The 14,423-nt window shown below is 31.6% G+C and overlaps 1 protein-coding gene across 1 annotated transcript in view; it reads left to right on the top strand.

Annotated features, from left to right (window-relative positions):
- Window positions 1-5,194: 5,194 nt before the first annotated feature.
- LOC111086037 overlaps window positions 5,195-14,423 on the top strand; it is a gene marked incomplete at its 3' end in the record, with an annotated part of 18,793 nt that continues 9,564 nt past the window's right edge. Inside the window, exons 1-2 of the mRNA XM_022387389.1 lie at window positions 5,195-5,500; window positions 7,619-7,837. Of these exons, the coding sequence (XP_022243097.1) occupies window positions 5,327-5,500; window positions 7,619-7,837 (393 nt within the window). The remainder of the gene's footprint in view (window positions 5,501-7,618; window positions 7,838-14,423) is intronic.

Raw genomic sequence — 14,423 nt, 5'->3', positions numbered from 1 at the left:
TGAACTCAGAGGCCAGTCGGTAATAGTGTAAAGTGAGATTTCCGGGCTCCAGCATCTTCATCATCTGCTTGTAAGAAATCATGATTGCCGTATTTTGTTTACATTTGTGTTTGAGTTCTTTCCTTTACTGTCATTGTTTATTTTATTTTCTATAAAATTTATTTAAATATGTTATTTTTCGTGGATCTTAATACTTGCATGTTGAATATCAGTGGACCTGAATACCACAATATCTCTCCACTATTCAACTGCCAGACATATGCCCTGAAAAACAACAGTAGAAACTTGCCAGCTTATCTATTGGGTGCTGTAACATTGTGTTATAGACTATAGTTTTGGCATTTTAATTGAGATGTTTGCAAGAAGGAGCTTGTCATATCGACGATATCAAACATCTAGTAGTTTTGGGCGGTGTCTAGAGACAAGAGTACACTGTTTATAAATATAAGTAACCAGCTAATAATGAGTAGCGAGTAATGCATGAAAAGTTGATGAGAAATTAGTGAACAATTCTGTGAGTTTATGAGTTCAATGTCAGAAAAACTGTTCACAGTTCAATGTTAAAAGTAGAAGATATCAGTCTATTAGCAAAAACATTCTGTAAACTTATTTATAAGTTAAGCATACTTACCGCAGTTTCGAAATTTCTGTTTAAACATTGTTTGTGCAATTTTGCTTACAACTATAAGTAAAAGTAGTCTGTTGCAAACGTTCAGGAAGAAATCAACTCATTTGTTATATTTACATGGACTGGATTTCACATCACCTTTACTAGATAATCCAAAATAATCCACCCAACAAAAGAACAAGTTCCAAAGTGTCAAAGGGAAACACTAACCTTTGTGAGAGTAAATAAATATGTTTAATGTTTGAATGCTTATTTTATTTTCTTGCCATTTGTGTTTACTTTTTCCGTCAGCAAGCATTTTATTTTTAGTATCATACATTATGGACTTTCAACTTATCTTTTGGATACTCTTTTACCTTTACATCCACAAATAGAATAAATCAAACACGACAGCAAAGAAGATATTAATATTAATAAAAATACAAGCTTTATTGATTCGTGACATAAAAAATAAACATAATAACCTACTATCTTTATCAGCTGACGTTTTAGTTTTCGTACTACTTGCTGAAGTTAGGTAAAACGCATCTTTGTTAGAAACTAGTGGAAAGATGGATTTTATGCAATGTTCCATATCTAGTGTGGCAGGCCCAGTCTTACGCTACTTAAGTTATAGGCCGTACTTTAGCATATATATAAAGAAAAATAATCCTCTTGCTCATATTGACAAACGCGGACTAATGTACCAACCCAACTTTTTGTCATACGCCGCATGCTAATTGAAGTAATTTGTGTATAGAAGCACATTATGCTAATATAATAATAAATTGGTAAACAACGATTTATAAGCATAATAAAGCGGTTTACTTTTAGTGGAATATACTATGTGTTTCGCCATAACATTGGTCTGTCTTCTTCAGGTATGATCTCGAGCTAAGCATATATGGTTTATATACACGTACAAAGACAAAAGACACAAGGGTTTAACGTTAAGAAATGTTGTAACTTAATGACAGGATTATAGATAAAGGTCAAACTAGACAAATATGTGAGCGAAAATTAGGCGAATAAATTTAGCAAATTCCGCTGATGTTGCTAGTAGAAGGCTTCATTCCTGGACATTTTTTCATTCTCACGAACCGGGAAATGTTTTCGGTTACTCTCGGGATACCGGGAATTCCCGGTGAAGGTTCTTTTAAATATTTTTTAAAACTATATTTTCAAAGTGGTGATTAAAATCATATGTGGTCTAAATCCACTCTAAATAAAATATTGAAAAAAAACTGTATTTTCATTTTATAACATAAAAAATACGAACAATTTTAATCAAAATTATTTTTTTGTTATTTTCCAAAAATAGCATTTGAGGAAGCATAAGGCATTAAGAACTTTATCTTTGAGAGATGATTGCTGCTTAATTTACGTTTCCTGATATTGGAAACACTCGCTCACTTTCTGTTGAAGTCGGTTTGATTGTTTTTAATTCACCTTTGAGTTTCTGCAAATTAACTGTTAGCTTTCCAGTGAACTTATACATTCCAATTTCCTTGTTTAAAATTTTATTGTAATCCGAAGCCAAGGCCTTAGTTTTCATGGTAGCATTTATCTGATTTTGCAGTTGCTGAGATAATGAGAGATCACTATCAGATTTGTCTTCAACATTTTTTCATTTTTCTTCACTCAAATTAATTTGAAGTTTTTTAAATTAATTAATTAATTTGAACAAAATATTTTTTGCCAACTTTGTAATTTCAGATTTAGAAGATACAACAACAAAGTCGGCTTTTTTGTCCATTTCAGATTTTTCGGATTCTACAGAAAATTAATCAACGATATAAGTTTTTGATTATTCTTTGTCCGATTCGTGCTTAAAGAGCAATTGTAAACTCTTTAGCCAGATTACCGTTCGTTTCTTCCAGCTTGTTGAAGAGGAATTTTAAAGTTCCCTTGGCTTCCAATAATGTTGCATTTCTTTTCTCAAGAGCCACTACAATAATTTTTATTAGTTGTAGTATTGATAGCAGTTCATACAGCTTAATTGTGTCTCCCTCAATCCACAAACTGGATAATTTCAAATATTTCAGTGCAGCAATTATACAATATCTAATACGTAAAAAAATGTTCGATCATTGATTCGATGATGTTCCACCTTCTTTTGCAATCTAACAGTAGCTTCAATTTTTTTATGAGCAGATTTCACATACTTTTGGAGAACTGAATTTCAGACTGGAGAGTTTCTTAAAATCTTTACAATTTTTCGCACTTTCTTCAACAAAACTGAAAATTTTCTTTCAACTTAGGCAATTCCTTGGTAGGTTTATCAGCATATTCTCTCTCACTATCTGCTTCAGCAGCTTTACAGTCGTCACAGACTCGCTTTCACCATCATCCTCATAAAGCTTGTCTTCACCATCATCCTGACCTATGTCATCTTCATCTGATTCCGCCGAGCTGACGGATTTGAAAAAGACATCAACAACTGCTAAATGAATCGCATGATTTTAACATTTTTGATGGATGAACTTTGTTAACTGACGCAATTTTTCATTCATAGATGCATTATCAGTTGTTGAACTAATCAAACCTTCCTCTGGAACGACTCCAAATTTCTATATTTTTCCTGTTACTATTTCAACTGTATTTTCAGCTGTACACTGAAAATTTACAGTGCAAACTTAACCCTTTCACCACCAACTATTTTTAAAAACCACGTCTGGTATGTCATGCCATCGACATTGTTTTTGCTCTTTGCTAAATTTTATGGTGGTTCTCTTTAAAGAACAACATCTCAACAACCGCTCAGTCAAACTCCATAATACTGTTTTGTAATTGTTTGAATATGATTCTGTGAGGGGATTTATTAAATTTATTTTTCCAACTTTTGTTCTTGTCATTTCTATCCCATATCATTTTTAAAACCTAAAGTAGGAAATATATTTTAAGCTTGTTTTATGTTAAACGGTGAAAACAATCATATACATCTAAAAGATAATAATTAAAAAGGTAATTGCCTTGAGTTCTAAAATCAACCCATTAGCAAAGTTTAAATCCTAACAAAATTTGGAAACAAAATTTAAGGAATTATGATCGGTCGTTGGGCAACGCCTCCTTTCTGTTTATCTAGATCTGGCTTGTGATCCTCTTCGTCTACGTTCAACTCCCCTTGAAACTCTTCTTCCCCGTCCTTTACCATGAATTTCTAACATCTAATTTGGCACCATCTCTAGCAAATTGTTCAAACTGTTTAATATCTACAGGCATAAAAGTAGTCACTACATGTTCCATTCCTCAATCATTAGATCTAGCAAAAACTCGATACCCACTTTTATCGTCTGACTCTCTACTGAATCAATTAATTTCTTCAGATTCTGAATAATCTTTAATAATTATTTACATTTCTTAAGCCCTCAGTGGCAGAGCGGTATGTATACTGACTTCCAATGCTAGAAACCGGATTTCGATACCTGTCGTGGGCAGAGCACAGATAGATCATTGTGTAGCTATGTGTTTAACTTCAAACGTATAACAGCAAACAATACTTTTCTTAATCTAAAGACGTAGAAGAAAGATGAGGGCAGCGACTTGAACTGCCTTCGCCATTAAAAAAAAAATCACATTCGTTTCAATTATTTTAATTTGGCGTCAAAATTTCCAATTCAAAAAATTTCCGTTGTTTAAAATTAAATACCGAGTTTTCATTCAAAGACCATTCTATTATTTATTATTTTATATTGGTATTTATATTTTTAAAATGATTAAACCCTAATAAAAATATCACACACATTAGCAATAATTTATTACTTTTAGAAGACAAATAAGTGGTAAAAAGTGCCCGAGAATTCTCGTAGAATTTCCCGGGATCCGGGAATGGAAATTTAATGAAAATTCCCGTGACATTTGTTTCGGAAAATCCCGAGAGAGATCCTTTAGTTGCTAGGGTCGTTATCATGGCTTAGTGGAAGATCGCCTGCTTTGATGTTTTTTATTGTTTCTAAACAATCTTTGTCTTTTTTAGTTTTGGGTTGGTGTAGGAGAAAACTGTTATTCTGAGATATATTTGACCTCATTTAAATTGATGCCATGTCCGAAACTCACCTCTACGCACACGACCTTGGTGTTTTTTGCATCTTATTTCTTATATATCTCTTACCACATTCACATGGAATACTATATATGCCTTGCTTTTGTTTCTTCAGTACAGGTTATTTCGAGTTAGGCAGTAACGATGTTTCTTTCGTTGTTGCTAAGCGTAAAACTACACAATGGGCTATCTGTGCTCTGCCCACCGCGGGTATCGAAAACTCATTTTCAGCGTTACAATCCTTCAGACTTATGCTGAACCATTGTGGTGGTACCTTGTAACGAAAACAAATTAATTATTTAGTATATTTTCGAGAATATTATTTTAAAAAATTTGTTTAGATTTTCCAATAATAAAGCAGTAGTTGGAATGATGTTTCATTACTGTTTATAAGTCTTGTATTGTAATTTTAAACAAATCACGTAAACGGTAAAGCAAAATATAATATAACGATTTGGTACATATATATTATATAATTTTTCCACCTATCATATTTATATTTGTTAACAGGTGGCATCTAAGCTTAAACATAGTAGGCGGTTTGTTTAATATTTGTTAACGTTATTATACGTGCCAATAATTTGACTGGGTGAATAATAATTGTATTTCTTTGTATGATCTGTCAACTAGCTTGATCAATATATTCTAAAACAAGCTTGACTTCATTCAGAAAAAGCATGTTGACAGTTTCTTCGTGCTTTTCCTTGGATTGTTTTCTCCATTGTTTGCCACTGTTGTGGCTGATGAGTATGCCTTTATTTGCTGCAGTGTGGGGCAAATCTGTAGTGGTTCAACAATGTTTCATTACATTTGTATTAATTGCAAGCAGTTCTGCAGTTCCTCCTATTTTGGTGAGTCAGTTTACACACCCGTGTTTTACGTAATAAATATTTATGAGTCACTGTTATTACTATAGATGTATAGTAATATGAATAGACTTATGTAGTGTCGTAACATTAACAACAACTGAATAACATACCTTTTCCTGGGCTGGATGTGCCAGTAGACGCAAACGTGCCAAAATACAGTAACTGAAGTTAAGAATAAGTACTTGCGATGAAATACATGGCTCTGTATTCAGTATGTAATTTGTAAGTAACTGAGATTTACTTAGATTTTTTGAGTCCAAATATTATGGAATTGGAAACACTAACACTAATACTAACAGAAATTAAAAAGTTGACATAAAATTAAAAGTTATGCACTATGTCTTTTGTATTTATACCGATGTCTACACAAAGTCAAACGTCAGGGTAAAGGCCTTAACACAAGGCCTTGTTGGGAGTGAAAAACCAGCATTTGTGTTTATTTCAATGTAAATTGTAATATAACATAAAACTTATTTGTAAATGTTTTAATTGAATAACCTAGGGAATCAGTTTTTAGAAAAATTTCTAAAAATGTGATTTAAAATAATGTTTTTCAGTTTCAACTGCTTGTCTGTGGAACAGTGATGAGCCACTGGGAGATTTCAGCCAGTCATCAAGATAGTTAAAAACAAATCTATGTTTTAAAATATAGCTATTGAAGTATGTTGTTTTACAATGTAATGTAAAAAATACTTTAAAAACTTAATATTGTAAAAAGAGTCAGTGAAATTTTGAAATTGAAACTAGGTGGTCCTCGGATGGAAAACTTTCAGAACCTATGATTTAGGATACTAAGTTTTTCTCACTTTATCACAACACAAGAATTATTAGCATAAAGTAGGAATGGCTGCAATATTTCAGTGGGAAAATCCCCATCTCAAATTGCATTTTAAAAGAATATTTCTAAAAAGCATTCAATAATTGAAATATTCATTTAAAAAGGCTCATTACTTACAAGCTTGGTGTTATGTTACATTAGGAAGAGTGAGCACAAGTGTTAAACCCTCATATTTAATGTCAAAGTTTTGTTCTTTAGCTTTCATCCCATTGTTAGAGTAGGTGGCTCATGAAAATGCAGGAAATATGATTTTTTCACACAAACAGTGATGAGTCTGTGATCTATAAAAAAAAAAGTTGTGTTGTGGTATTTCAAAATAAAACTTGCAAACATTTGTTTAGCTTATTTGTGTTCTGTGGTTGTTAGTGTTTAATAAATACAGATTTAATAACAAAACAGCTGGTGAAAAAATATTCAATGAGTAAAAGAAAGCTGATTAACACAACTAGGCTCTGTCACTGTATGCAAATGCTGGGTAAACTGTATAGCTAGCTGTCATATGTGCATTTACCATACAACTTGCAACTGTTATGGTTAAAATACAAAACATAATGGAGATAAATGTTGTTTAAAACTGTCATTGATGTAGCAAATATAAGATGCCAAACTGATAGGTTTATACCACAAAGTCTTTGGTAGCTTAAAACACTAAATCCAAAAGAATGGCTTGTAAATAGTGTGTAGTCAATTTGTAACATGGTCTTTAAGGTCAATGAAATTCTACATGTATAATACGCATGTTAGTTTGAGTAAGTGTATTGGATGATGATCAGTTACTTTATTAAGTGCATTTATTTTATGATAGATATTTTAATATTTCACTAGATAACATCAAAACTATTGGTTAGAGTGTTTTAGATGCAACTTATTCTAAATCTTAATTTATATTTGTTATTGTTATTTACATTTTTTAAAATTGATTTTTAAAGTTTTGGCACTTCTGTTCAGAACTTGGTTGAATAAGTTATTAATTAAGTATCTCTAAATTTGACTTATGTCTTAATTATATAATGGAAGCCTATAGATTTGAAGAAGGATCTAGAAAGTTATTGTTTATCTGATTATTGACAAAATATGGCAAAATAATAGTAATTGTTTATATTAATGCAAACGTAGAAATATTCAATTGCTTTTTTTTGAGTCTCTACATCATCATTAGAAAAGCTTACTCTACTATGTTAATATATAAAAGTTAGATTTTTTTAACAAGAACAATGTTGGTAAACATCTTCGTTATTGATATTTTTATTTCATTTTTTCAGAGAAAATGGATACCTTGTGTAGATAGCTTTTTACTTGTGATGTTATTGAGTTGGCCATACCAGATTCTACCAAATTTTGTTATCTGGCTGACTTCACAGCTTTTTTGGTTGGTTGAACCTATTATCCAGGGAATAGAAGCTTTTACTTTAGTTACAGGAACATGCTTTCTTAGCCAAAAAGCTGTCGAGGTTATAGATTATCAACCAATGTTTGGCAAGGTAAGGCAACTGCTTATTTCATAGCATAGGAATATCAGCAAAAACAAGGTGTCAGACAGCCATTCATGTTATAAATGTTCACCACAATGATAAGTAGCTATAGTAGGAAATTCAAATTAAATGTAGCCTTCCACACCCATATGTATACAAAATACATCATCAGACAAACAAAAATTAAACCAATTATATGCTTCAATAAAGTTTGAGATGATCAAAAGATCTGATACAGTTTTCCTTTACTCTCTTAAATGAATATTTTTTTTAGCTAAACAAATGTGATAATTTTTATATTTATCATTACTTGTATGTATAGTTTACTCAGTACATATACATGAAACATATCTTTTGATAATTAAGATTATGGACATTGTGGAATAGTACCTTGCATGAATTTACTGATAGTCAATGTGAAATTTTAAAGCTGGGGCAATCAGTGTGTAAACAATGTGCTACAAATCCAAAGATTTTGTAATAACTTGTTTAGTTAATTACTGTGAATAACACATGAAAGATGTATAACTGGGTAAAAGAACTGTAAGAGCAAACTACTACGAGTTGGAAGCATGTAAATGTTAAAGATATGAAATGTTAAACTTTGTTGTAGCAAGAGTTCTATAGATGTTTATCAGTGGGTTCACAGGAGGGCTACCAGGATTATTCATGGGATGGAAGGGCTATCATACAAGGATAGGTCCTTAAAATTGTTTTATTGTGAGTAAAGAAGGTTTAGAGGGGATCTAATTGAAGTGTTTAAAATTATGAATGGAATAGATTAGTTTAATGCACCATCAATGGACATAGATTTAAGATTTGGCAGGGTAGAAGTCATACACAAATTTGTCAATTTTAGTTTTTGAACAGGGTGGTCAGCCTTTAAGATGGATTGCCTTTAAATGTGGTAGATGCAAAAGGATTGGGAATATTAAAGAGAGGGCTTGGTGAGTATCTGGGGAGTCTGGGCTATAGATAGATGGGTATTTTATGAAATAAATGGAATAGCCATGATGGACCAAGGTATCTCCTTAGAACTTCTGAACAAAAGTAAGATAATTTGCTACCTATATAAATCAAAATATAAAGTAGCTTATAAACTAATGATTCCAATTCTGCACAATAAAATGACTAGAAGAAATTGGTGCTGTATATTAAAATAAAAGAATATAATTATTGGAATGCGGTGAATCATAAGTTGGGTACCCTTCCTTTAACAATATTTTTGACCATAATCCCAATAACAGCTTACAATATTCAGCTATCTTAAGAAATTTAGTTTAGCTCTAAATCCATATACTAATCTAATAGCATGAAATAAAAATGAATATAGAAAAAAAAAATCAAAATTATTTAAGCATCATAACCAATGACATTTATTAAACTAACTGTAAAGAAAACTGGCATAGCTCATTACTTACAAAATACATAAAAAAAAGGAGTTGGCTCTTTAGATCCACACAGGTCGCATCTTACCGATATATAAGTGTGTGAAGTTAAAATAAGACTAAAAAGTTACTTGTCCTGAAAATTATACCAATGTTCTGTCACTGATTCCCTAAGAAAGTAATCATTTTTTCAAATGGTGGGTCACAAACATTTCTCATTTTTAAAATAAACAGAATTCCACCTAAATCCCAGTGACAAGTAAGTTACTTTCATTATTTTAGTAAATTTGTAATATTTTAGCACGGGGTAAAATAGTTTGGTGGATTTGATTTGCAGAAACTGCTGATCAATATTAAATTTGATTAGCAATTAGCAACTATTGCTTAGCATATTTTTAACATTCACCATTTTAACACATTATGACAACTAAATCTAGCACTAAAAGTCTTAAGAGGTAAATGGTACGTTTTTATTCTAATAACATTTTTATTTAGCTTCAAACCCTAATATTTAAATGTACCATACATGGCATTTCATGAATGAAATAGTTTCTGGTATATATAGTAAAACTTCAAAACTGAAACAAATGCCAAACACTTCAGCTGTCACTAAATAGTGCAACAATCGATTAACCAGAGAAGATATTGCAACTGAACAAGGTTGCCACAAATCACTTTTCAAATTAATCTAGTTTCTTTTTTTTTTGTGAGATCTTATCACTTTCTTCACAATGTGGTATCCTTGGCTTTTTGAAAAAGAAAATGTCTAGTGGCTTTTCAGCAGTAATTACCCCTCTCACCTTGGGCATCCTCAACTGTGCATGTCATGAGGTTTTTAGTGTGTTACATTCAAAATTTAATTAAACTACTTTTTGTTCATGTTATACCAATTAGCATTGCAGAAAATTGAAGCTAATAATCCATATTTTAATAGTATACAAGTTTTAAATTATCAATTTTATAATCCAGTATAAAAACAAATCCTGAATTTCCCTAGTGTGAGAAATGTGACATTTTTTCCCCTATGCATTCACTATTCTCTAATTTATTTACCACCCCTCCAAGAAGTATGAAATTTAATGTAAATTGCTCATTATAATATTGTTATCACTCAGGCAAAGCATAATTTTCATAGTTTTCAATTTTGTTTGGTTACAGAGTCATCAAATAGAAAATCAGACCTGTCTTGCCACACCCACCTGTTACATCCTCTCTTTCTGGATTTGTTAATAGTTCTCTATTATACTTAATACTATATTATTTATAACCAATAGAACGCTAATGTTTTCATCTATCAAATGATGTATTTTATTACATTATTACAACGTTAATTTATCTTTCATTACAAGCTTCATTCTCATGGTAAACACATCGACTAGCTTGGATGAATTTGTAACAGCTCCTGTTGCATAGTTAGAATGCCAGATTGTGATAGTTATGGAACATTGTCTGCTTTTTGCATGTCATTATTTTATGTTCTTTGGTGTATTATTTAATTGAATAAAAATTATTTGGTCCACTACCAACATTAATATAAAAAAGCAGGGTTAAGTGCCATCAACAGTTGACAGCAAAAAAAAAAGGCTCAGGTAAGTAATTACTTTATTTCTTGTTTTTCATGTGTTTTCTTTATTTATCACTCTAAATGTAACTAATATGTAAAAATAGGAAACTCTTTAGGTTAGTTAAGGCTATATTATGTAAAAAAAGTAATAATAATAATATTGTTACATCTCTGGTCGTTTGTTAATTTCTGGTATAAATTCTTCCCGAGGAACTTCAGCGATACAAGTCCTTTCTTAAATAAAACTAGTTTATTCTTTCTCAGTACAACTTTGCAATACACAGAATTTCCACAGTCACTTTAACTTAAACAAATGCTATAATTCACAACGATTCATGCACTTTACTTACGGTCACTACTGCTCACTTGACTCAATTGTCTGTCTCTATATCTGTCTATCTGCAATTATATCTCCGCTTTATTTCCCGGGCTTGTATACTAAAATAGAGGACGCCTAGAAAAGACTAGAGTTGTCAGGAACAGTCATGATCCTTCTAGAAACTCATGACATGTTAGTAGCATCACGTGACTTTTGCTGTTGTAACAATATAATATAATTTTTCACGAGCCGCACTCACGAGCAGCTCGGAGTAACTCATGGATAATGTAATTTGATAGCATAACGTGAGCCACACGTTCTCCAAGTAATTTTCAACTTATAATGGTGCCAATAGTAGTTAGACACATTTAAAGGGAAATAAAACAATATGTTTTAAGTACAAATAGATGTATACAGTTACGAATTTAAAGCTGCTTAAAATAAACAAATGTAGTTTCATGTTACAATTTGAAGTCATTCTAGAAAGAAAAAAGGATAATTTTGATTTATTTTGAGTTTGTTTTTTAGTGGTTATGAGGTTGGTTAAATTGACTAATCTTGTATAGAGTTAGGGTAGAGAAAATAACAGATAAAATATAAAGTATTATTGAAAAAAAACATTTTAAATGTATTTAGGAGGTTTTAGAGATTACACAAATGACATTTGAGGTTTTTGAGATGAAGAAAAGTATTTTTAATCTTAACATGAAAAATCAATTTGCCCTCAGACTGGTAAAAAATAGACCCAATATATTCACTGGCAAATCTTTAGCAAAAATACTTCATTAAAAAAATGATTTTATTTTTATAAGTGACTTGTAATGTTTACTAAAAGTCTGCAAATTTTGTGAAGATACATGTACTGTATTAAAAGTTATAGTATTAAAACTATATATATATTTACAATGGTCACATGGTTGGTCCATGGGACCGTACCCATTTTGAGAGAGTTCATAATCAGTTCAATGCTAAATGTGCAATGCATGTGCTGTACGTACATAGTTAGTGTAGTTGGCTAGGCTGCAGGCTCATTTCGAACGTCATGAACACATTAATAACATAAAAACCATAATTTGGAAAAGAGCAAGTTACCTTAGGAGCCTGACTGGCAACAAACAAGGAACTTTGCCAGAAAACATTAAAAATTTAAAGAACATACATAAGACCAGTTGTAGAATATGCTTGTAAAACATGGATACATGTATCAAAAACACACATTCACAAACTACAGCAAATACAAAACTTTATTTTAATGAAAGCTTATAAAGTCTCATGATGAACAAACTCAGAATTTCTATACAACTGTTTAAGCATGCCAATTCTATCAGACAGACTGCTGGATAACTTGCTTCAATATTATAAGAAAAATATTAATAAAAATGAACTGATGAGCAAATTAGAGAGTTACATAATACATGATGAACCAAGCGCTAAATACCTCTCCCCTCTTAAACATCATAAATAAAAATCTTACAGGCTAAATAGTGCAAGGCTAACTGAATGCTAGACACAAATGTAGCTCTATGTTAAGAGGGTTTTGTATTTAAAAATAGGATTATGTGTGTGTGTGTGTATATATATTACTGCTGAGTGAAGCTGTATTGTGAGATCATGTCTAAGTAAAGTTAATGAAAATATAGAAGTTAATACTACCTCCTGAATTGGACATGGCATGAAAAGCATATGTTAATTAAAACTGTGGACAATGAACAAAATGTAACATACTATGAGTAATGCAACAACAATGTAACCAGGGTTATATAACAAAATATCAATTCCAGAGAGGGAGGAATAGGTCTATGCTGAAGCTGACCCTTCCTGGTCCAAAACATTGACTGAATCCTGATGAAGATGATGATTTGGTATATCAAACTGAAACATTACAGCAATTTCACTGTGTTGTTGGAGGTCTGGAAGACAACATACAAGAGAAAGGAATGATTTGCATGTTATGCTAAGCAAAGAGGAAAGTGATTCGCAACTGGGGTTGTTTGGATTCATAAATTGTGATGAGAACCCAGTTATTTTGTTCCCTGTTAAGTATCCTCTGTCATAGGCTGAGGAGAGGGCATGAATTTGAAGACTAGCAAAAAGGGGATCGTGTTAAGTAAAAGTGTGTTAAGTTTGTTCTGTATTATTTTCCTAAATAATGGGAATAACAAATGAAAAATCAATTTGTGACATATGTTGATTTTTAACTAAAGAATCACTTGCAGGAAGATAAAGGAAAGAAAATATATTGTGTGTGAACATAGTAAAAAATGTTTTTGTAAATTTATACAGATATATATAATACTTAAAAAGTTAACTGCAGAGCTCTAGATAAAATTTTAGGTCAATGAATATTTACTCCTGAAATCCAACACAATGCTCAAAAGCAAATTTTCAATGAGTATTTAAAACAATCCACCTTTTTTCTCCTTAAGGTACAAATTCTTCTTATATATTATAAAGCCTAAGCTTTAAGCTTTATAATATGTAAATATTCGTACCTTAAGGAGAAGAAAAGGTACATGTACAAATCATTACCCTGACATTGCTTTGCCACATATAGGTAGTCTTCTGTCTAAAGGTTAAAAAAAGTTATTCTTTCTTAAAGTACTCCCCTGCAGTCCTACATCACAAGGCTGAGTCTGTGTAGTTTGACTAGCCTGCTTAAAATCTGATATGACTAGCTTAAGTCTTTACATCACAGCTAAATAAATATGAATAACTGAGTTTGTAACTGACTAATATTTTTGCACTTCATGTGTCAAGTCTTTTACAGCTCTGCTTCTGCTAAATAATATACTCTGAACTGTGACTAGATTTAAGAGATTCCAACACTTCCTGTGCATGATTACCAAGAACTTTAATTGTTTAACTTCAAAAACTTTAACATGTTAAACTAATATATTGTACTTGTTCAACAACTCCTGTGGGAGCTGAAGCACTCCTTCGGCTTCTTAGCCCTAGGCATATATGGTTGACAAAGTCATCCCTTACTTTTCTTTTTTTGTAACCCATAGCCTGATTGCTCTAACTGGATCATAATTTGATAACTGAAAATTACTCATTTGAATATTCAAAGGACTGTCTAGAGTTTCTGCTTTCAATGAACATCTGTATTTATTTTTTATTCTATTTTGGGCATTGAATCTCCTTTTGAACTCAACACTTGTAACAGCTATACATAGAGCTGTCATACACAGCTTTGCAAACTCAGGCATCACTTTTTAATGCAGTTGTATAACTCTCTGGTACAGACTCTGAGTAGGTAAATGTTTATATGAGCATGGGCTACTCTCTGTGTAAGACCGTCCCCCCCCCCCCGCCCCGTGTACG

This window comes from Limulus polyphemus, unplaced genomic scaffold, assembly GCF_000517525.1.
Source record: "Limulus polyphemus unplaced genomic scaffold, Limulus_polyphemus-2.1.2 Scaffold806, whole genome shotgun sequence".
NCBI classification, from domain to species: Eukaryota; Metazoa; Arthropoda; class Merostomata; order Xiphosura; family Limulidae; genus Limulus; species Limulus polyphemus.
The sequence above is the reverse complement of the archived record's forward strand: the minus strand, read 5'-3'. Positions and strand labels throughout refer to the sequence as shown.